General features: G+C 38.4%; 1 protein-coding gene across 2 annotated transcripts in view; it reads left to right on the forward strand.

The window, feature by feature from the left end:
* Nucleotides 1-20,198, forward strand: part of SLC2A2 (solute carrier family 2 member 2) — a 32,731-nt gene extending 12,533 nt beyond the window's left edge. The window contains exons 4-11 of one of the 2 annotated variants that reach the window (XM_027541304.1): nucleotides 2,574-2,698; nucleotides 5,782-5,897; nucleotides 6,778-6,940; nucleotides 7,415-7,602; nucleotides 11,302-11,406; nucleotides 14,927-15,028; nucleotides 16,084-16,287; nucleotides 16,373-20,198. In XM_027541304.1, coding sequence (XP_027397105.1) covers nucleotides 2,574-2,698; nucleotides 5,782-5,897; nucleotides 6,778-6,940; nucleotides 7,415-7,602; nucleotides 11,302-11,406; nucleotides 14,927-15,028; nucleotides 16,084-16,287; nucleotides 16,373-16,573 — 1,204 coding nt within the window. In that variant the 3' untranslated portion in view covers nucleotides 16,574-20,198. The remainder of the gene's footprint in view (nucleotides 1-2,573; nucleotides 2,699-5,781; nucleotides 5,898-6,777; nucleotides 6,941-7,414; nucleotides 7,603-11,301; nucleotides 11,407-14,926; nucleotides 15,029-16,083; nucleotides 16,288-16,372) is intronic. The other variant, XM_027541312.1, reaches the window with a different exon arrangement.
* Nucleotides 20,199-23,871: the final 3,673 nt, after the last annotated feature.

Consider the following 23,871-nt stretch of genomic DNA (forward strand, 5'->3'; position numbering starts at 1 on the left):
TGTACTTGATAGGCGGTTTCTAGCTGCTGCTACTGCTGAGTCAAAACCCAACCACAAATGAAGCAAGTGGTATCTCCATTCCTCAACTTTCTATTTTGGATTGAAACTTCCTGTTTTGGATTAAAAACATCAGTAGAACTCCTTTACATCCAAATTTCATTTAGTCATGTGAAATACTAAAGCTCTTGGAGTTCCCCCCACCCCCATCAACTCAGTCCAGTTGCTCAGTCGTGTCCAACTGTTTGCAACCTCACGGACTGCAGCACACCAGGCTTTCCTGTCCATTGCCAGTTCCTGGAGCTTGCTCAAATTCATGTCCATCGAGTTGGTGATACCATCCAACCATCTCATCCTCTGTTGTCCACTTGTTCTCCTGCCTTCAATCTTTCCCAGCATCAGGGTCTTTTCCAATGAGTCTGTTCTTCATACCAGGTGGCCAAAGTATTGGCGCCTCAACTTCAGTATCAGTCTTTTCAGTGAATATTCAGAACTGATTTCCTTTAGGATTGACTGGTTTGATCTCCTAGCAGCCCAAGGGACTTCAAAGAGTCTTTGCCAACACCATAGTGCAAAAGCATCAATTCTTGGGTGCTCAGCCTTCTTTATGGTCCAACTCTCACATCCATACATGACTACTGGAAAAACCATAGTTTTGACTATATGGACCTTTCTCGGTAAAGTAATGTCTCTGCTTTTTAATATGCTGTCTAGGTTTGTCATAGCTTTTCTTCCAAGGAGCAAGCATCTTTTAATTTCATGGCTGTAGTCACCATCTGCAGTGATTTGGAAGCCAAAGAAAATAAAGTCTGTCACTGTTTGCATTGTTTCCCTATCCATTTGCCATGAAGTGATGGGACTCGATGCCATGATCTTAGTTTTTTGACTGCTGAGTTTTAAGACAGTTTTTTCACTCTCCTCTTTCATTTTCATCAGGAGGCTCTAGTTCCCCTTTATTTTCTGCCATAAGGGTGTTATCTGCATATCTGAAGTTATTGATAGGAAATAAAACAGAAAATCAAAGTTATTTCTTTATATTTATTTTCTGGTCTTTGCATCCACTTTTTTATCACTTTTTTCTGATGATAAAAATATGCAAATATGGAAAAATTAGAAAATGCAAAAACTTTTAAAGATCTAAATGATACAGGCAACTACCTTAGTAATGTGTATGCTCAGTTGTGTCCAACTCTTCATGACTCTATGGCCTGTAGCCCACCAAACTCCTCTGTCCATGGGATTCTCCAGGCAAGAACAGTGAAGTGAGTTGCTATGCCCTCCTCCCCGGGATTTTCCCAACCCAGGGGTTGAACCCGCATCTCTTACATCTCCTGCATTGGTGTACTGGGTTATAATTCATTTAATTATTAAAATTCCTACTTTATAGTTTTCCCTCTTTGGTTATTAAATTCTGATAATTTCTTCATTTTGTACTGGAGCTTTTAATAAGACTATAAGAATTTTTCTAAAGTAATAGGTAGCACAGAAACACAAGTTTTATTCTTATTCTTATTTGAAAGGGACTTCCCTCTACCATAAAAGAAAATGGTCAGTTCTTCAAATTTTATCAAATTACTGACTATTGTGGGGTATTATCCAGCTCATCACATGGTTTGTTGGGAAAATGAGTATGAGATTATATAGTTTTATTCTTCCAGAAAAAAACAATCTGCTTGGTGTTTAAGATACTTGTTTAGGAAAAGCTCACCTATTAAAGTTTGAAACATGGAAAAAGAATGTAACAAGATACTTACATTTCTTTGTGGGACAGACATTTTCACATTTATTCACTCAGGTTCTTTTATTGGCCTTATCATCATTGACTGAACTTTGAAGAAGGTTTTTGTGTACATCACTTTCTCATTTAACAGGAAGAAGAGTATCAGATACCTGCAAATGTCAATTTTTGTATGATCAATTTTGAAAATGGTGTTTTTTTTGCTATTATCACCTTTACTAAGTATTTTGCATTGGTTGACATTGATTCATAGATTCTGGAAATATGCTGGCATATAATGATAAAATAAGAATAATTATAGGTCTCTGACAAGGCTTAAAGTAAAAGCATGTTTTAATCTACTTCCAAATAATTTATACTAAAGAAAACTTAAATTTTAAAGTTCTTTCATGATCTATAGCGGCTAAAATCTTGTACCACTAAAAGAAAAAAGTGTCAGTGTCATAGGTTACAGCTATAGAATTAAATTTAGCTATCGCCAGGCATTTATTCTTCAAAGCAGTCAGCATGTAGAAAACTAATTGTTAACTATTTGAAAAGGTCTCAGAAGTGTTATCTTAAGGCAAACTAGTCATCATCACAATTGAATCTTCTCTATCAAAATGTGGAGATTAAGTACATGCAACCCAAATTCTCTCATTATAAATATTATGTATTGTCAATGCTTTAACACATAGACAAATCAAAGTAGCAATCATGGTTTAAGATTCCCCAACTAGCTCTATCAACAAAATTAAAATAATCACTCTTTGGTAAAAATCTCAGCATGCTCTGAAAGCAAATCCTTTTTATCAAGTTTCGATGCTAAATTTATAATCCTTGCTTTTCAAATTTTCAGAATCAAAGCCCTGTTGGTAGCAAACATTCTTTCATTAGTTGGAGCTCTCTTGATGGGGTTTTCGAAATTGGGACCATCTCACATTCTTATAATTTCAGGAAGAGGCATATCAGGACTCTACTGTGGTAAGTTGTGTGCACACACACACACACACCCTCCCACACAAACACGTGTACATCTGAAAATTATTCTCAAGGTAGATGTGGTTACATGTAGGGAACTTTTTGAGCATAAGGTGACATCACAAAAAGAAAAGGTAATAGCACAAAGTTTCAGTTCTGAGTCAGGGAGGTTTGGGACTAGTAAGTGGAGTTGTAATGAGATGTTCTTAACCACAGCAATGACATCATTTCTAGTCATATGCTCCAAGACAAATTACTTAACTCTTGTTTTTCTTATCCATTAAATGAGAAGGATAATAATATCTACCTCATGGGGGCGCTTGTGAGAATATGTGTAAAATGTTCAGCATAGAATCTGACTACAGCTAGCTGTTATTATTACTTATGTTGTTCAGTAGACACTGGAAGACTGCTATGCCCAGAACCCCTAACTCTACCCTTATGGCCTGCCTGGCTACTGATGTCTCTGTCTCTCCTATCTGGAAAGACCTTGATGTTCTGGCCCATCTCTCAGGCCACATTCCCTTACCCTATCTGCTTCCACACTTGGCTGGTCCAAGTGTTAAAGTGAAGGTGGCCATAGGGAGAGGAGCTCAGGCAGAAGCAGCTGGTAGAGGAGTTCAGAATGGAGGAAAGATGCTTTTCCCGTCTAAATATCTGAATCACTATTTCTTGGAAAGAGCTCTTCAATCTTCCTGAAACAATTTAGCAGCAGCAGCCTGAAGAAAGGGAGGATAGTCCATTCTCTAAAATAGTCAAATCTTTTGCTTTTCAATCCCAGTAATACCCATTGTCCCAAATCACAGCCACTAATAATAACCATAGCAGGTGAGAGAGGGAAGATGAGCACACAAAATGTTATATGAAATATTTCTAACACTTTTACCTGAAAAAGAGGAAAGACTACAATTCTGTTCATCTTCAATGATTGGTTGAACCAAAAGTCTGGTCTTCTGCACTGCAGGCAGATTCTTTACCAGCTGAGCTACCAGGGAGGCTCAAAATAAAAATCTAAGATTATTTAATTAAATGGCTTTTCTTGTTATTTTCAATGTTAATACAAATAACTGAAATGATAGTTTGATCAACGTAAAGAGGCAACTCACTTATGGGAAGAGTTTTGGATTCAGAATGCATCAATTCTGGCACTGTCTTGGTCTGGCCTTAGTCATTGAATAGAAGGCTTGGTTTCCTCCTTGGTATTAGTTCCCTCTAATGAATTACTTCAAACTTAGTGACTTAAGACAACACAAATTTGTTTTCTTACAGTTTTGAAGACTCAAATTCAGTTTCACTTGACTGTAAAATGAAACTAATAACACCATCAAAGAGGTCCAAATCAAGATTCTTCTTTATTTTCTCTCTACTTTTTGAAATACAATAAGAAAAAAAATTATAAAATATTTTTAGTGAAATTGAAAATAAATGTTATATACAGTGTGTAGCAACCTATTACTAGCATAACTAAGTAACTTGTACTCTCCAAGCACCTTCTAAAATTATGTCTGATTTTATTATGAGCATTAAAATAGCTAAAAATTAATGAAAATAAATTAATAACAATTAATAGAAAATACAATTTGATTTCGAGTTCGTAAGACTTCAGACCAGGTGGCCAAAATAGCTCAGTTGGAGAGAGCAGTTAGACTGAAGACTTCAGACCTTTGAGCTTATCTGCATTTTCTGTTCTTGAGGTATGTTTGGCCTTAACAAAAATACTACAGCCCACAATAGGACCAAACAATGTTTGTTTTTTATTTTTTTCCCCCTGCTTCTTTAAGATCAACAGACCACACAGTAGAGTTGCATGTAAAAGCAGAAATTTAGATGTTGTATCAGCCATGCAAATGTTCATGGGATATTAAGAACAATTTGAAGCATTAAAAAAATATTGAAACAATTCTCCAAAGCATCTTTTATACAAAGACCATACATTTCCATTTGATAGGCCCACAGTTTATCTAAGAGGAAGCCTCTGACAAATCTTATTTTCAGAAAATATCAAACATTGCATTCAGTTTTGCTCATTGACTAGTCTCTGACCTTTTTATGCTCTTAGCAAATGGCTAGAGTCTCCACCATTTTCAACATGACTGGTTACATCTGCGTCTAGGAAAACTACAGGAGGCATAATGGCCTAGAGCTTTTCAAAATTTTGTTTTCTTTTAAGCATCAGAGGGCTTCCCAAGTGGCCCTAGTGGTAAAGAACCCACTTGCCAGTGCAGGAGACATGAAATGTGGGTTCGATCCCTGGGTTGGGAAGATGCCCTGGAGGAGGACATGGCAACCCGTTCCAGTATTCTTGCTTGGAGAATCCCATGGACAGAGGAGCCTGGCAGGCTACAATCCATAGGATCGCAAGGAGTCAGACACAACTGAAGCGACTTAGCACACATGCAAGAATCAGAAGTCTTTATTCAAATAACATCTTTTCTGAAGCCCATTATTTAGAGAGAATAAAGAAGCTAGGTTGCTCTGGTTGGAGTAATTGGAGAAGGAGCCCCTGAGTCCCTTAACTCCTAACACCTCTCTACACACTCCTCCCCTCAACTCTTAAGTGTAACTTTGAGGCACCTCCACATTGTGGAAACTCAAGAAGGGCTTGTAGTTCTCCTGCTAACACTCTATTGCACTGTGATCTTGGGTAAGTCATTTCTCACCTTTATCAAGTAAAGAGGTTGGCATAGATATGTTCTAATTTCCTTTAATCCCGTGATTTTAGAGTAAGAATATTACTGTATTTTTAAGAATATTGTTAAAGCATTCTTCAATCTCTTTTCTGAAGATAACCTAAGGCATCATGATACAAACTCAATATTAACATGAATTTTTTAACTAAATAAAGGCAATGCTATGAATAATTGCCAGATGAATGACTAACCATCTCCTTCTATTTATATCTCCAACTACAATTTCATTTGGAGTCTCATCAACAAACATTCTTTGCATAAATCGTGTCTGCGGTTGGTGACAAGGGCTCTTCCTTCCAATAAACTCAGAATGAATACTGACTGTACTTAAATAAAGTTACTGCTGTTGATGTCATCCTGATTACACTTTAACGTGTATGTTCATGTTTCACTCAGGGCTGATTTCAGGCTTGATTCCAATGTACATTGGTGAAATTGCTCCAACCACACTCAGGGGCGCTATCGGTGCTCTTCATCAGCTGGCCATTGTCACGGGCATTCTTATTAGTCAGGTAAAAACTCCCATCCCCTCCCTCACCCATCCTCTACTTTACCCAGCTTCTCTCCCCCTGACTGGCCACTCTTACTGTAAAACAACACAGAGGAAAAGACAGTTCCACAAGTGGTCTTGGAGGTGGCAGTACAGAGACATAGGCTTTTTAGTAGCTCAAAGTTAAAATATTACTAATCCACGCCTCACTTTTCCCCTGGAAGCTGTGGTGGAGTTGGCACTGAAGGTGACCTGGTAAGCCAAGTCTTAACTACTGGAGCTATTCCAGAATTACATTATTCCATTTAGATTTCAAGGGAAAAAAATTTCAAAATTTTGGCTGCCTGGGTTTCCTTTTTTCTGAGCATCTTTCCTGCTCAGATTTAAAATGCAAAGGATTGCAGTAGCAGTTCTTGTTCAGTTACCTTATTCTTTCCTTCTCTCCTGTGTTCTCAGAGGGAGTCCTCAGAACCTCAAACTTATGACTATCCAGAGGATAAACTACTTTGCAATAGGGATCACAAAACTAGTTCTCTCAGAGTAATTGCTTTATTTATGTAATCCATTCTATTTAAGTTCTGGGTAATCGTCCAAAGTTATGCATTATTTTTGCTGTTGTTTTAGATATCAAATGTGTGCTTAAAAGTTTGGTTGATTTCTATCCTAAATGTCCCATAGGAGTTAATGAAAACAAATCTAGCTGAACTCTTTGTAAAACAGAGTCCCTAATTCATTTAAGGAGAGACATACTAGTAATAATTTCCATCTTAAGCATACTTGTGCATACTTGAATCAAAGTCAGGAGTTACTATCAAATAGCCAATGTGCTTTTCCAACAAATTGTTTCAGAAGGCAGCTCCAAAGTGATATGTAGTTGATATGCTTCCTCCCTGCCTTTTCAGATCGTTGGCCTTGACTTTATCCTGGGCAATCACGAGCTATGGCACATCCTGCTTGGCCTGTCTGCTGTGCCAGCCATTCTCCAATGTCTGCTGCTCTTCTTCTGTCCAGAAAGCCCCAGATACCTTTACATCAAGCTGGATGAGGAAGCCAAGGCAAAGAAAAGTAAGTCTATGGTGGTTTTCCTTTCTTCCTATTGTTTTGGAATTATCAGTTAATGAGAAACGGTGCACATGAATGGATACTCATGAAATTGGTACCAATGCTTTTCAAATGAAGTCAGTGATTATATGTAAGAATATGCACGATCACTTAATATGACTGGTACATGTCATTTTGCAACCATAAACGTTCACACAAGCCCAAATAGAAAATCCACATGCAGTGCATTGAACTCAGACTTCTAACAGACCTTTCCTACATTGTACTTCTATGATAATGAGGAATAAGATGAAGCCAAATGTTTTGCTTTCTTAAAAAATAAAAAGACAGGATTTAACAAGAAAGGATTTCCAACACCCATTCTATTAGGTAATAGAATGGGTTAGACAGAACTGTAGTTCTTTCATTAGCATAACAAAAATAAATTTATTTTTGTTTTGACCTGAGTTGTGTCAACATGATCATTTTGGGGGACAGGCTTGAAAAGACTCAGAGGAAGTGATGATATCACCAAAGACATCACTGAGATGAGAAAAGAGAGGGAAGAAGCATCAAATGAAAAGAAAGTCTCCATAATTCAGCTCTTCACCAATGCCAGCTACCGACAGCCTATTCTAGTGGCATTGATGCTGCATGCGGCTCAGCAATTTTCTGGAATCAATGGGGTAAGTTTAAGAACACCCTCCCTCACTCTTAAGACCAAAGTGAACTAAGACAGACGAGGACAGGAGTTTAAGTTTAAGTAACTAAGGACACATTAAAATGCTGACATCACAAATATCTTGAATGAGCATTAATTTTATCTTGCCTTGTCTGCTTTCTAAAATTACCTTACAATTTTTAAAAGATGTCAGTGATCAGTGGTCTGCATGTCAATTAAGATGAAGATTAAAAGGCAAGTCATAATAAATACAAAAGAAGGCAAAAGAGAATAAATATACCAAGAAGACTGAATTACTATGGGCTTCTAGAGTTGAGTATCAAATTTAGGATTTCAGATAGCCTAGGCAGAAGGACTCATGGTTCCTGCTATCTATTTAAATGAAGTGTATCAGATAGCCTAGTGCAAAGAATTTTCCTGCCATCCAAGAAATTTTCACTGTTTGGGGAGACGGCACACAAAATAAACAATAGAAGGAACTGATATGATATTGGTGAGTGAGGGTAATAGAAAAGACATGACTGAAAAACATACTGAGTACTAAACTAGCTAGCTTTTAGGTTTTGAAATCTTTGTATTATGCAGACTAAAATTGTCTTACTGATGGTTAGCTGCTAGAAGAAAAAAATTAAGCATTGGTTAAGAAACCAGATTTTAAAAACCACGTATCCCCATTCAATGCTGTTAAAACTGCGATTTGGGCTTCTACAGTGAGTCAACCCCAGATTCACAGACACTGTGGGGGTGACTGATAGATGGGCAGAGACTTAGAGGAAGCAAAGAAAGTATTTCCTCCAAGGTGAAGCAAAAGGAGACCTGAGCCTCATTCCACAAGCTGAATGCTCTGCTCTGGCCTCTATCCTCCTTTAAAGGTCCTTGATGTTGATTTTTTTAATCTCTTAATTCTTTATAACTTTGGGTCTCAGAGACCAAATCTCTCTGAGCTCTCTCTCAGCTCTGCGAGTATATCCAAGAGCACAACACTTAATCTCTCTGAGTGTCCCTGCTTTAGCTTCCATCCCAGTGCCTGGCTTAGAGGCATCCAGGAAATGTTGAACCAGAGGCTTTTGGGTAGGATAGTGTACAGTGAGTAATCCATTCCTCACTGAACACAGTCTGAACAGTCCTCCTGCATCAGCCCTGTCTGCAGGACGAGGCTGTAGGAAAGGAATGACAGAGGATGACACAACCAAAGAAAATGACTGTTATGCACATAGAGACGTAACTAATAATAAAGGCTATTAAGAAGGTTGTGAATCAGATTTCTCCATTTGTACTGACATGAGTGGAAATTTTGGGTTAAGTGCAATGAAACCAAAATTCTTATACACACTGGTTCAGTTCAGTTCAAAGTTGCTCAGTCGTGTCCGACTCTTTGCAACCCCATGGACTGCAACACGCCAGGCCTCCCTGCCCATCATCAACTCCCAGAGCTTACTCAAACTCATGTCCATTGAGTCGGTGACACCATCCAACCATCTCATCCTCTGTTGTCCCCTTATCCTCCCATCTTCAATCTTTCCTAGCATCAGAGTCTTTTCAAATGAGTCGGTTCTTCAGGTGGCCAAAGTATTGGAGTTTCATCTTCAGCATCAGTCCTTCCAATGAACACCCAGGACTGATCTCCTCAGGATGGACTGGTTGGATCTCCTGGCTGTCCAAGAGATTCTCAAGAGTTTTCTCCAACATCACAGTTCAAAAGCATCAATTCTTCTGGGCTCAGCTTTCTTCACAGTCCAACTCTCACATCCATACATGACTACTGGAAAAACCATAGTTTTGACTAGACAGACCTTTGCTGGCAAAGTAATGTCTCTGCTTTTTAATATGCCCTCTAGGTTGGTCATAACTTTCCTTCCACGAAGCAAGTGTCTTTTAATTTCATGGCTGCAGTCACCATCGGTAGTGATTTTGGAGCCCAAAGAAATAGTCTGTCACTGTTTCCAATGTTTCCCCATCTATTTGCCATGAAGTGATGGAATCAGATGCCATGATCTTAGCTTTCTGAATGTTGAGTTTTAAGCCAACTTTTTCACTCTCCTCTTTCACTTTCATCAAGAGGCTGTTTAGTTCTTCTTCACTTTCTGCCATAAGTGTTGTGTCATCTGCATATCTGAGGTTATTGATATTTCCCCCAGCAATCTTGACTCCAGTTTGTGCTTCATCCAGTCCAGCATTTCTCATGGTGCACTCTGCATATAAACTAAATAAGCAGGGTGGCAATATACAGCCTTGATGTACTCCTTTCCCGATTTGAAACCCGTCTGTTGCTTCTTGACCTACATAAAGATTTCTCAGGAGGCAGGTCAGGTGGTCTGGTATTCCCATGTCTTTAAGAATTTTCCACAGTTTGTTGGGATCTACACAGTCAAAGGCTTTGGCATAGTCAATAAAGCAAAAGTAGATGTTTTTCTGGCACTCTCTTGCTTTTTTTGATGATCCAATGGATGTTCAGTGATTTGAGCTCTGGTTCCTCTGCCTTTTCACTGGTAAGAGTGCAAATTGACACAACTTCTTTGGAAAACTATTTGGTAGTATCAATCAAAGCTGAGAACACACACACACTGTGATCCAACAATTCTATTCCAAGGTGTAAATGTGTACGTATTTTACCAAAAGGCTTGTACTAGAATAGAATGTTCATAGAAGCACTATTCATAATCACTCTAATGATAACTACCTAAATAACCATCAATAGTAGAATGGGTGACTAAATAGTAGAATGGGTAACTAAATTGTGGTATATTACTACAATAATATGCTAAATAGCAGTGATAATAAACAGCCTGCAAATGCAACAATGTGGATGATTCTCACAAAGGCAATGTTGATGCCAGATATAAAATATACATCAAGCAGTTCCACTTATATCAAGTACAAGACTAGGCAAAATTTATCTACAATGGCTGAAGTTGAAAGACTTTCCTTTGAAAAAGGGTGACATTTAGGGGGCTTCCAGAAGGCAGGAAATGATTTATTTTTTACCTAGATTATACAGGGGTGTTGGAGAAGACTCTTGAGAGTCCCTTGGACTGCAAGGAGATCCAACCAGTCCATCCTAAAGGAGATCAATCCTGGATGTGGAGGGACTGATGTTGAAGCTGAAACTCCAATACTTTGGCCACCTGATGCAAAGAGCAGGCTCATTTGAAAAAACCTTGATGCTGGGAAAGATTGGGGGCAGGAGGAGAAGGGGACAACGGAGGATGAGATGGTTGGATGGCATCACCGACACAATGGACATGGGTTTGGGTGGACTCCAGGAGTTGGTTATGGACAGAGAGGCCTGGTGTGCTGTGGTTCATGGGGTCGCAGAGTCGGACACGACTGAGTGACTGAACTGAACTGATACAGGTGTGTTTAGTTTGTGCAAATTAATTGAGCTGTACATTTAAAGGGTATATGTACCTTTTTGCATGTATTTTAACTTTAAGAAAAAGTTTTAAAACTGAAAAAAGTTAGATGCAGATGTAGAGTTTTCAGCTGAATATAAGGAGATTTTAAATGATTGGAAGTTTTACACACTAAAGGAAGATTGTGATTTCTCCTTTTCTGGAAGAAGAGGGATGATAAAACCTTTTGAGATCTCTCGGAACTCTGGTTCCATTGAAACACTCAAAAAATAAACAACCTAAAATAATTCTTGCATTAAAGCCTTAGCACTAGGCTTCTTGATTAAAGCTAAACTATTCTCATCTTTCAGATATTTTACTACTCAACCAGCATTTTCCAGACAGCTGGAATCAGCCAACCTGTTTATGCAACCATTGGAGTTGGTGCTGTCAACACAGTTTTCACTGCTGTCTCTGTAAGTGAAATACTCTAGATAAATATTCTGCTTGTTCCTCAGTCCAGAAATAGGAGTGAAAAAAACACTTGTAACATAAAAGCAACCTGTGATTTATTGTCCACATGTACTGGATATGTAGATAGAACTATGTGAGTCACAGGAAGAGTCCTAGATGTGAATAACCAACCATTGTAGTGAGATTAGGCATAACTGAACACATGGATCAATGGTTCTCCCTATCTCCCAAATATGTCATTTGTCACTCACTTGTGAATCAGGAACTCACTTGGGGACAAGACACTTGGTATTTTTGTGTAAATACCTAGGCTTTTTCTCCTTTCTTCTGTACTTAAGTCCCTTAATATTAGCAAATGTGTATATGCATGCTCAGCTGTGTCTGACTCTTTGCAACCCCACAGACTATAGCCCACCAGGCTCCTCTGGGATTTTCCAGGCAAGAACACTGGAGTGGGTTGCCATTTCCTACTCCAGGGGAATCTTCCCGACTCAGGGATCGAACCCTCTTGCATCTCCTGCATTGGCAGCAGATTCTTTACCACTGCACCACCTAGGAAAGGAAGTGTGAAAGTGTTAGTCATTCAGTCATGTCCGACTCTTTGCGACCCCATGTACTGTTGTCCATGGGATTCTCCAGGCAAGAATACTGGAGCAAATTGCCATTCCCTTCTCTGGGGGATCTTCTGGATCCAGGGCAGATTCTTTACTGTCTGAGCCACCAGGGAAGCAGAGAAGCATCCTGGGAAGCACCACCTGGGAAGCCCCTGATATTAGCAAACAGCTTGTCATTTCTGTCAGTACTGGATCTTCCACCTTGATTCCATCCTTCCATGGTTGAAATTTTTTATCCTGATATCTTAGGGGGAAAAAAAAACATTTTTTAAATAAACATTGTCCTCTTGATTAAATATCTAAGCCTCTAGCAAAATTAAACTGAGCAGATTCTTATGATGTTAGGCCATTGGACAGAGCTTCCAGGCAGCTCTGAGGCTTCTCATATAGCTCAGTTAGAAAAGCATCTGCCTGCAGTGCAGGAGATCTGGATTCAATTCCTGGATCGGGAAGTTCCCCTGGAGAAGGAAATGGCAACCTGCTCCAGTATTCTTGCCTGGAGAATCCCACGGATAGAAGAGCCTGGCAGGCTACAGTTTATGGGATCACTTGTTTTTCATTCTCTGCACATGGACTTTTAACTATTACCTAGAGTGGTCAATAATTACAGCCTTGCTACCTAGATCAAAAGGCAAGTTTGTCCAGACCACATTAAACAGAACTGGACCTTGGAAAGAGAAGGAAGAACAGATAATAAGGGAACACCAGTGCTTATGCCTTTAGAGTTAATGCTTGTTCAATCCAAAAGGCTACTCTAAAGTCAATAAAGGATTGGTACTGGGATGGAATCCTATTTGCATTCTTTTGTCTCCTGAGATAATATTTTTGCAAATCTCACTTCAACATATTTTTCTCATATAGAGGTTGTGATTAAAATATTTTATGTGTAACAGGATTTGCTATGTGAAGAATCAAGTTATCAAGATCAGGGCAATCCAAACTGTAAGAATGCCTAAAAAAACTACTGTAAAATTCCATTGTTGTCCACCCATCCAACCCCACCAACTCCATGGAGTGGGAGGAGTTTTTCCAAAAATAGTGTCCTGATTATTTTGAATATACCTTTTTAGAACTCATCCTTTTATTCTGTGAACATTTTTGCAGGAGTGACATAATTTTAAAACTCTAATCAGCCGTCTAATGAACCCTCCAGGACTACAAGTAATATTTAACACTTTTAATTATATTTATTTTTGAAAAGTTTTAAAGTTCAAAAAAATACAAAAAGGATACCTCTCAATCATCCAGATTCTCCTGCCAAAATCAGGCAATGTTACCGAATTCTGTGTATCCATTCAAATAAAGATGTGCAAATAGGAATATGTACTGATAACATAGTAATGTTTCAACAATTCAGAGGGAATATAATCCTTTTTTTTTCCTGAATGAGTATTTGGAGAGAGAGACTTTCTAAACTGGATGCTGAATGATGTTCCATATTTTGTATTTTCTTTTACACTAATGATCCAGTAGATGGAAACCTGTAATCTTGAGTGAGAAAACAAAACAGAAAGAAATATGAAGCCAACGGAAAGACAGCATGGGTCTAGAGGAGAAAGAGGCCTCCAAGTAGGCATCGAGGGTCTGAGTGCTGCACACTGTCTGTGGGGAAAATGGAAGTTAAGGTCAGGCATCCAGGTCTCTAAGACCTGACCAAGTCTCACCCTGTGTCTGTGCTCACCTGGCCCCAAGGGAGTCTGACTCAATTTTCAAGGCATGCAGTTTTAGAATTTATAATCCTATCAGTAATAGTTGTCCAGAAATAGAAGAAACGGATGTAGTGAAAGCCCTTTTTGCTGAAGAAATGCTCCAGTTTCCTTGGCGGCTTGACATGGTGTCATCAAATCAACTTTAAAAGTCATAATATAGAGAGAGTCAAAATATATAGAGAGAAATTTATGAACAATGAAAGTTTTGTTTTTCCCACTTCATTCTCAACAATTAAATATGGGTTCCTTGCTTACCACTCTGAAGTGATCTGAAAGCCTGAGAAAAAGGGGTTTTTTTCACTGTGAGTGAAAAGAAATGTTTCTCAGATATTTTCAGAGCCAAAGCTCACTGCACTAAGAGTATTGGATTGCTATTGATTTACTGATAGATTTATGAGAACAGCCAAGTGAGAAATTATGACAGGTAATTTTTGTGTGTGTTTGACTCACCAACCTTGGCAAGGATCAAGCCAGAGTCTATTCAGCAAACTCTGGTCCTTGCTAATTGTAAATCTTAAACATTAGTGCAAAGATCCCGACCCAAAGGAATTGATGCCAAGTCTCCTAAAATAGGATAAAAAAGCAATTTAACCTTTTGCTTTAAAGTCTTATCTTTTCAAGTGGATAGTCATTACCAAGACCAAGTACTTTCAGGCCTGACTCTTTAGTGAGATGATCAAATTCTGTATTTTTCCCCTGAGTGGTCACAATTTGACTTTGTTTGCAGTAAGGAAGTTGGATGATAACAGTTGACACATCAATAATTGCACTGTTTCAGAAGTCTGCAGTGCTCAAACGCTTTTAATTATAACTTAGGATAATTATCAAAAGAGAAATTAATGTCATTTTTATGTAGACCCTTCATATTTTAAGGGGAGAGGAAACACTGGACATCCAAGATGTCCAGTCTCTAACTATTGCACCCAAAGTGATAAACATCAGGGGGTAATAATGCTATGGTTCTTTCTCTAGAATGACCTGTTCAAATCAGCGTGACAAAAGGAAGACAGCATCTGTTAATCATCTCTGGTCACTGAGACCAGTTCCACCTTTCTGGGCAAGAGTCACTTCCCTCCTTAATTCCACATCTGCAAAATGAGATAATAGAATGGCTTCTTCTCAGCTGTATAAATTTAAAAGATCTCCTCGGCAGTAAAAACTATTTAAGTATAAAGCCACATGTTTTAAAACTTTCCTAGGTGTTCCTTGTGGAGAAGGCAGGGCGACGCTCTCTGTTCCTAATTGGAATGAGTGGGATGTTTGTTTGTGCCATCTTCATGTCGGTGGGACTTGTGCTCCTGGTGAGTCTGGTGTCTGCACTGAGATTTTTGGGTACCCAATGATAGCATTTCTGAGCCCCAAGTTAAACATCTGAGACTTACTTAACAAAATAAAGCAAGAGGAACAGCATATAAAACAAAAGAGAAATGTAAAGAAAAAGAATTAGCTTCAGGGTTTAAAGACTGAATATCAGCAAGTGAATGGTGCTTGTCACCCAGAGATGCAGGGTGTATAATAACCAGGTTTCAATCCTGGCTCTGCCACTTGGCTGCTTGTGTGACCTTGAACAAGTACCTAGACCTTTCTACCACTTTACAGGGTGTTCCGCATCCTGTCTACCGAGCTTGGTATGAGTAGAAGCAGACGTCACTGGATCCTTGCTTTGCTTCTTCCACAGGAAGAGTGACTAGGAGGCAGAGAAAATCCGAAGCCACAGGATTTCTTATAGCTCAAAAGATTTAAGGATGATTCAGACTAGGAAAAAAAAAAACTTGTCTACGACTCATTGGAAAAGACCCTGATGCTGGGAGGGATTGGGGGCAGGAGGAGAAAGGGACGATAGAGTATGAGATGGCTGGATGGCATCACCGACTCAATGGACATGAGTTTGGGTGAACTCTGGGAGTTGGTGATGGACAGGGAGGCCTGGCGTGCTTCGATTCATGGGGTCGCAGAGTCGGACACGACTGAGTGACTGAACTGAACTGAACAACTGGAATAACTTATACTTAATTGAACATAAGCACATCAGTGAAAGTGAAGTAGCTCAGTCGTGTCCGATTCTTTACAACCCCGTGGACTGCAGCCTACTAGGCTCTTCTGTCCATGGGATTCTCCAGGCAAGAATACTGGAGTGGGTTGCCATTTCCTTCTCCAGGGGATCTTCCCAGCTCAGGGATGGAACCTGGGTCTCCCGCATTGCAGGCAGACGCTTTAACCTCTGAGCCACCAGGGATTCCCATAGCACATCAGGAAGAGTGCTATGTCCCCTCTGAACTCAACAAGGACTTAGCTACAGGAAGAAGCAGTCAGTGATCCCAGTTCCACTTTTATTTTGTTTTTCTTTTCTCCTCAGAGTAAATTCCCTTGGATGAATTACGTGAGCATGACAGCCATCTTCCTCTTTGTGTCTTTTTTTGAAATTGGGCCAGGACCCATCCCCTGGTTCATGGTGGCTGAGTTTTTCAGTCAAGGACCACGCCCTGCTGCTTTAGCAATAGCTGCGTTCAGCAACTGGACAGGCAATTTCATTATAGCTCTGTGTTTCCAGTACATTGCGGTAAGCAGCCTAGTTCTGTGCAAACTTACTGAACAGAAGATAAGGTTTAACAGCTGCTAATTGGGACTCTGTTTCTTCTCTGCAGGACTTCTGTGGACCTTATGTGTTTTTCCTTTTTGCTGGTGTGGTCTTGGCCTTTATTCTGTTCACATTTTTTAAAGTTCCAGAAACCAAAGGAAAATCCTTTGAGGAAATCGCAGCAGAGTTCCGAAAGAAGAGGGGTTCAGCTGAAACGCCAAAAGCTGCTGTAGAAATGGAATTCCTCGGACCTACAGAAACCATGTAAAGATAACCTGCTTTTTGACATGAACAATAACAGGAAGAAAGCAGTGTTTTTTAATGACACTTTTTTGAGAATTTTATATCTGTATCTTGAAGTATTGTTTTATTTTTTATAGAGACTTTATAGGCTCTGATCAGAAGTATCATCAAATATTACAAAAAAGTATTTTTTTCTTTTAACTTAGAGAATCTATGTTGGGTGGTAAGACTATAAGAAAACCAAAAAATCTAGCTCATTTTGTTACACTAACTGGCAAATACATTTAGTACCAAAAAAAAATTTTTTTTGTTACTTTGATGACCAAATGGTTTTTGTAAAATTAAACACTAAATGGCTTGGTCATTTAGCACAGGTTACCAGTTAATAATAACAACTATCATAAACTTGTGCTAATTCCTTGCTGGTTCAATCCTTTAAGCTATATTTTTGTTTTGCTTTTTTATTAACCACAGCCTGGTTTTCTGAGTTGTCTTATAAAATACACTCAAACAGTGATAAATCAAACATTTGTTTATCTCCTCAAACTTCAAATAAGATACAGCAGTCTAACGCTGGAAATTGGAAGCAAAAGATTGTTCTGTTTGTTAAAAAAATATTTTCTGAACTATTATGTTTTAAAATAGGTTGAAAAGGTAGGGTTGGAAGATCCTGAGGGTGAGTTCCTGAAAATTCAAAAACATTGAATTTCAGCCTTGATCAAAATCCTTATTTAATTTTCCTGGAAAGACTGAGTTCCCAAACACAAAGCAATCATTCTTTTTGGTGTTTCCTTTTTCGCCCTGGCAGTATATGGAGCTATCTAAGCTGTTGTATTGTGATTACTAACATTATTGAATACTACTTACGTGCCAAGCACTAAGTGCTTTTACCTATGTATACAAATTGGAAATACACAGATGATTAAACAGACTTTCACTCAGTCAATTTTGCAACTATGGAAATAGAGTTCTGAAGGATACCAAAGGCTTAGCAGGGAGCTGAAATATCTCCAGGCTCTTTTCCTCACAAAGTAGAGCACTGAATCAATCCTTTTTACATTTGCTTTAATGTATGGAAGAGAAAGGCACTTTCTCTTTTTAAAAGTTCTTTTTAAGAGTGGGAAAAAAAAATACTGAACACTTGAGGGTTTTTGTTTTTGTTTTTTCTTTTTTTTCTTTGACCAAAGTTGTTTACCTTTATGTAATTTGACATTCCAAGCAACATGAAATTATTTCTTCTCACTTTGATTTTTGTTTCTTTTCAGCCAGTTTGGGATCAACTATGTCCTCTTAGCTGTTCCAGGATACCAAGTGAGCTTAAATAGTTTGGTAGACCTTTTTTTCTAAACTGTGAACTCAGTTTAAAAAAAAAAATAAAAGCAGGGACTTGGAGTCGGGCAGAAGCAGGAAAATGGCTCATCCCGTAGCTCCTGTCTTCTTCAGGATGCTGGTGGCCTTTGAGAAGCCCAAAGTTGCACCAGTAAAGAAATTTAACATATTTATAGGTGATGAATGTGATTTATTCAAATCACTATTCCTGATCTCATTTAGAATAAAGTGGAAATGGCAACCCACTCCAGTGTTTTTGCCTGGAGAATCCCAGGGACAGGGGAGCCTGGTGGGCTGCCGTCCATGGGGTCGCACAGAGTCGGACACGACTGAAGTGACTTAGCAGCAGCAGCAGCAGTAAGTGTTTAGGATTTCCCTGATGACTCAGTGGTAAAGAATCTACCTGCCAGTGCAGGAGATGCTAGTTCAATCCCTGAGTCAGGAAGATCCCCTAGAGAAAGAAATAGCTTCCCCTCCAGTATTCTTGCCTAGAGAACCCCATGGACAGAGGAGCCTGGTTGGCTATAGTCTGTGGGATCGCAAAGAGTTGGACACGACTTAGTGACTGAACAAGTAAGAGTTTAAATAAAGAACCCACAAGACCCCTTTTAAGTTTTGATTAATTTTTCTGACTGACCGCAAATACTCAAAATTCAGACCCTGAAGTTTTCTGCCTCAGAGAAATGTAAATAGCATGTATTGTTTCCCTTTCATAATTTTTTCCTTGCAAAGATACTAGTGAGTTGAAAAGAAACATTCAGATGAAATAAGTGGTTAAAGCTTCATACTAAAACAAAGGAACTAGCTTAACATAATAAAAACTGCTAGGTTCTCAGCAATATTCATCATAATATATAATAAGATTGACGCTAATTAATTGGATTTAATCCCAGGGAAATTAGATGTGAGTTTGAATGGTTAATTTTCATAGTACACTATCATTTCTGTGGAGTCGTTTTCATAGTCAAACATCCTTACAAATGTGATCTTCTCTTAACTTGCTCGGAGCATGATCCAGCCGTTCATCTGCTACATCTAGTATTGTCCACTGTCCTGACACCAATGCAGGGATCTCCTCTCACTTCCTCTTCCACGCTCCCTTCTACAGGATCAGCACTGTCATGCACTCTGAGACACAGTAAGAGAATGCCTCACCTCAAGGAGCTCAGTCTATTGAGGAGTTCAGGAAGATCACCTGCATTTCTTGCCTTTCATCACCTCAGTGTATAGCACTTTGTAAATAAAATGCACTCAATAATATACCTACCTCAGAGAGCTGTGAGGATTAAACATAAAGTGCTAAGCAGAGTGCCTGGTACAGAGAGGGCACTCAATAAATGTTACCTAAAGTTAGCATTCATGACAATACTGTTAGGACACAGAGCTATCATATATAAGATAGTTCCAATTTTTTTCTTTTGAATAAAAAAAATTTTATAAATGGAATATAATATTTTCTTACTTTCAGCAACAATCCCATAATGACAAGGGAATTGTAAGAATTAGGGGGAATATTAAGCTGTCTAAATACTTAAACCCATACTTGATATTTCTAAGTAGGGTATAAGAGTTTTTCTTGTATTTTTTAAATTTGCTTTTGCCTAAGTTATTTTTAAGAGGCCTATATGTAGTATTATTTCTTTGGATAATGCTAAGTACAAACTGAAATGCTATGTGTCATATATAAATGTAACAACAGGATTAAATCACAGGACAAGGCCAAGCCTTCTTGATAAGATGCAAAAACTGCAAAAATGAGGACTTCTCTGGTGGTCCAGAGGCTGACTCTGCGCTCCCAGTGCAGGGGCCTAGGTTCCATCCCTGGTGGGGGAACTAGATCCCACATGCCGAAACTAAAAGATTCTGTGTGCCGCAACGAAGATCGAAGATCTTGTGTGCTACAGTGAAGATCTGGCACAGTCAAGTAAATATGGAAATAAAGTTAAAAACATTTAAAATATTAGATTACCTAAAAAGGTGTAAAAATAATTACAAAAGTGTATAAACTAGTGTACATAAGTATTTCTTGCTAGCTTATTATTGTATACATAGCAAAGCAGTGTTAGACAGTATCTTGTGCTTATAGTGTCCTAAGCAAAGGTGCTGAGTAAAGTGTGAAAAAATATAATTTTTCATTACAATTGTATATTAGTGATCTGAGGAGAAAGGGTTTATTGCCAACCACTCTTGAGCCATCTGCTGGTGTTTTTACTGCTTTCCAGTTGGGTGCACGTTAGAAAGAATCATCATGAAAATCCACTGGTTTTAGTTAAGAGTGTGTATACACTGCAGTTTTATGTCAATAAATATATTTCTAATTATTGTGTTACTTTATTTTATGTAGAAAATAACCACATTTAAGAAAATTTGTATTGGTTTACTGTATATAATCATTTCCTTCTCACAGTATTTTTCCTGTTCTCATATTAAAGATAATATGTGAGTTGCATTATAAATCCAAATGTTATTTCCATCAAGCAGTTGTTTTGATTATCAGTTTAGTAGGGAAAACTAACTGGTAGACTAGGTAAGAACAGTTGAAGAGGAATGAAGGACTCCCTTTGATGAAAATAGAAATACTTCAATTCAGTAAATATTTAATTGAGCTCCTATTATGAACACAACACTTTATTAAAGTTTTGTAAAAGATACAAAGCTTAGAAAACATGGTCCCTATCCTCAATCACCTGAATTCTCATAAAGAAGCTAAACTTTACTTTATTTTATTTTTTTTAAAGAAGCTAAACTTTAAAAACAAATAGTTATGGCACAAGGGGCAGAATAGGAAAAACTGTAAGTTAGTGGTTTTAAAAATTTTTAGTTGACATCTAAAATTTTCGTCATATGTTTAAATAGCTGCAAAGAATATAACTTTTCAAAATATATATATACATTTAAAAATTGCTATGCTCTATGTATCCAGTAGCATTTAATTACCATAGTAATTTGTGGCTCACCATAACCATTTTTTATGAAATTATTCATTTTCTTATTTTTAAATTTTCATCATGAAATTTAAGAACACTAGCAAGTAAAAAGTACATATAAAAGCATCTAGAAAGTAAAGACAGGTCACATACAAAGAAACAGGATTCATAAAAGCATGTCATATCTGAACAGCAGCTGTGAAAGCTGAAAGGCTGTGGAGAAATACCTACAAAATTTTAAGGGAAAAATTATTTTCAGCCTAGAATTCTGTTCCCAGATGTACTATCAGTTGAGTGTCAAAGTAGAATTAAGTATATTTCCAGATATGCAAAACTCAAAATTTTACCTATTCTGTACCTTCTCTCCTGAAGCAAGAGGAATGTGTACTGTGCCAAAGAGAGAGAGAGAGAGAGAGAGAAGAAAAACTGAGTGTGAAAGACATGGAATTCAGCAAAAGGGGAGGATGGAAGAAAAGTCTCAGGGCATGAGTCATAGGTGACGGCAAGTACCAGAGCCTAGAAGACAACCAGTTCAGACTGAAGCAAGAAAAAGAAGGTTCTGGGGAAAAACAGAACTAAAATATTCTCTGATGTGTTTGGCCATATGAGGAATACTTTGGAACCTTTTGGAAAAAAGAACAGTGCCAAACACATAGAAAACTAAACACATGCAAATATGAGGCAATTATGAATTCCTGGGGAGAGAGTGTGGAGGGAGCAACATGGGAAAGAAGTGTCCTGGTGCACTACTTAACTCAATGGTGAATAATTATTTACACAATTATGTAAAACACTGAATATTGTTACAATTCTCATTTTCAAATAAAATTTCTAATAATATAATGAGATATGTGGAAAAGAAAGGTGAGGAATTGTGAGGAAAAGCTCAATGATAATTAACACAGTAAGTTGTTGACACATAGCCACCAAAATCTATAAAGCAAAAAAATATCCATATGAGGCTATGCGCTGGTAATTTTCCCTGTTCTCCTGCAGTCTATGTTTACCCGTTGTATTCTGCTCTGTGACTCAGAAAGCTGGTCTCTTCAGACTCTATCATCTAGGTTCCTTGTCTTTGGCTTCTAGTTGAGTTTGCTTAATGCGCTGCCCTGGTGGCAAATGGAAGGATAAGAAGAGGGAGAAGGAAGGCTATTGTTTCCTTCAGCTTCCAGCCCCCCTCTCCTTGGGCAGTGACTGTATTCCTCCACTTATGGCCACAGCTTCCGTATAGCTCCAATTATACTCATTACTGAGTTCTGGTAATCATTCCCCCAAATCTTGCCTCTTTTAATCCCAGAGTTGGTAATGGCATCATACTACTGTGAGTTCTACTACTACTAGTCCCAGGTACTTGACCATCCCTTGCTGTTCCTTAACTTGGCCCCCTCCTTTGTAAAATGTTTCTCCATTAAGCTTCTTTAACCACTCCTTTGCAGTGGGCCAGCTGCTTCTGTTGAGACCCAAACAAAACAACATATGAACTTGAACGTGGAAATTAAAGCTTTAAGAAACAGTTAAAAAAATTTCAAGGGGCTTCCCTGGTGGCTCAGTGATAAGGAATCCAGCTGCCAATGCAAGAGATACAGGAGATGCAGGTTCAATCCCTGGGTCGGGAAGATCCCCTGGAGGAGGAAATGGCAAGCCACTCCAGTATGCTTGCCGGGAAAATCCCATGGACAGAGGAGCCTGGTGGGCTACAATCCACAGGGTTACAAAAGAGTCAGACACAACTTAGCAACTAAACAGCAGCAACTACAAAAATTTTTCAAATATTCACCTATAAGAAAATTCATGGTTGAAGAAGGCTGGGGCAAGAACTTACTGTATTTTTTTTTTCCAAATATATGTAATATAAGCCTGTACTATTATTTGACCTTTAAACTATAGACATGCATTACTTTATAAAAATAAAAATTATTACATAACCATAAATATTTTAATTTAAACTATTGAATCAACTGATAAAATGCTACACAGCACAAAGGTGCATGAGATTATATATACCAAATATATTTTAGATAGATTAGAGAGGCTGAGAGAGTGAAAATGGTAGAAAGGGAAGAAGAGAGAGGAGGGAGAGAGGAAAAAAGAAGAATGTACAGTATTCAGTGCTTATGGATAGATGATAGGATTTCAGCTAGGTTAGGGCTACGGTTGGGGTTGGTGTTCGGGTGTGTATGTTTGTATGTATGTGTGTGAGAGCATGTGGTCCAAGTTTCCTTCACTGTGCATGTATATTATGCTTGCTTGCTTGCTTGCTAAGTCGCGTCAGTCGTGTCCGACTCTGTGTGACCCCATAGATGGCAGCCCAACAGGCTCCTCTGTCCCTGGGATTCTCCAGGCAAGAACACTGGAGTGGGTTGCCATTTCCTTCTCCAATGCATGAAAGTGAAAAATGAAAGTGAAGTCTCTCAGTCATGTCCGACTCTTAACGACCCCATGGACTGTAGCCTACCAGGCTCCTCCGTCCATGGAATTCTCCAGGCAAGAGTACTGGAGTGGGTTGCCATTGCCTTCTCTGATATTATGTTTATAATAGGCTAAAAAAAATGTGGGGGGAATTAACCTTCTTTCAGAAATAGATGGTGAGAATAAAAGGAGAAATAGGTCTGCAGTTTGCACAACAATAAAGAACTTTATTACAACGTGGGGATGTGTGAATGTATTCACAGACTAAGGGAAAAGAGAAATAGAGAAGAATTTTAAGACACATGAGAGAGGATAAGCGAAGAATGGGAAAGTTTAACATAAAAAAATTATAGGCAGTGATATTAGAAAGGAGGAGACAGGTGAGAGAAAAATTTAAATGAAAAATGATATGAAGATATTTTGAGACAAAGAGTTAAAAAGTTGAGGTTGCTTGATAAGGTTGACTCTCCATTTTCTGCAGAGAAAGTACTAGATGAGCTCCTACCCTGAGCAGGAATCCTGAAGATCATTGATTCCTGAACCAACTCCTATGAGTCAATTGCACCCTAAAGCTAAACCCTGCCTATAGAATTATCAGCTGAGTCATCTTGGGCAGTTTACACAGTCCTCTAAAGTTTCAACCATGTGCTCTTAATGT

The sequence above is a fragment of the Bos indicus x Bos taurus genome, chromosome 1 (genome assembly GCF_003369695.1).
Source record: "Bos indicus x Bos taurus breed Angus x Brahman F1 hybrid chromosome 1, Bos_hybrid_MaternalHap_v2.0, whole genome shotgun sequence".
Lineage (NCBI taxonomy): Eukaryota > Metazoa > Chordata > Mammalia > Artiodactyla > Bovidae > Bos > Bos indicus x Bos taurus.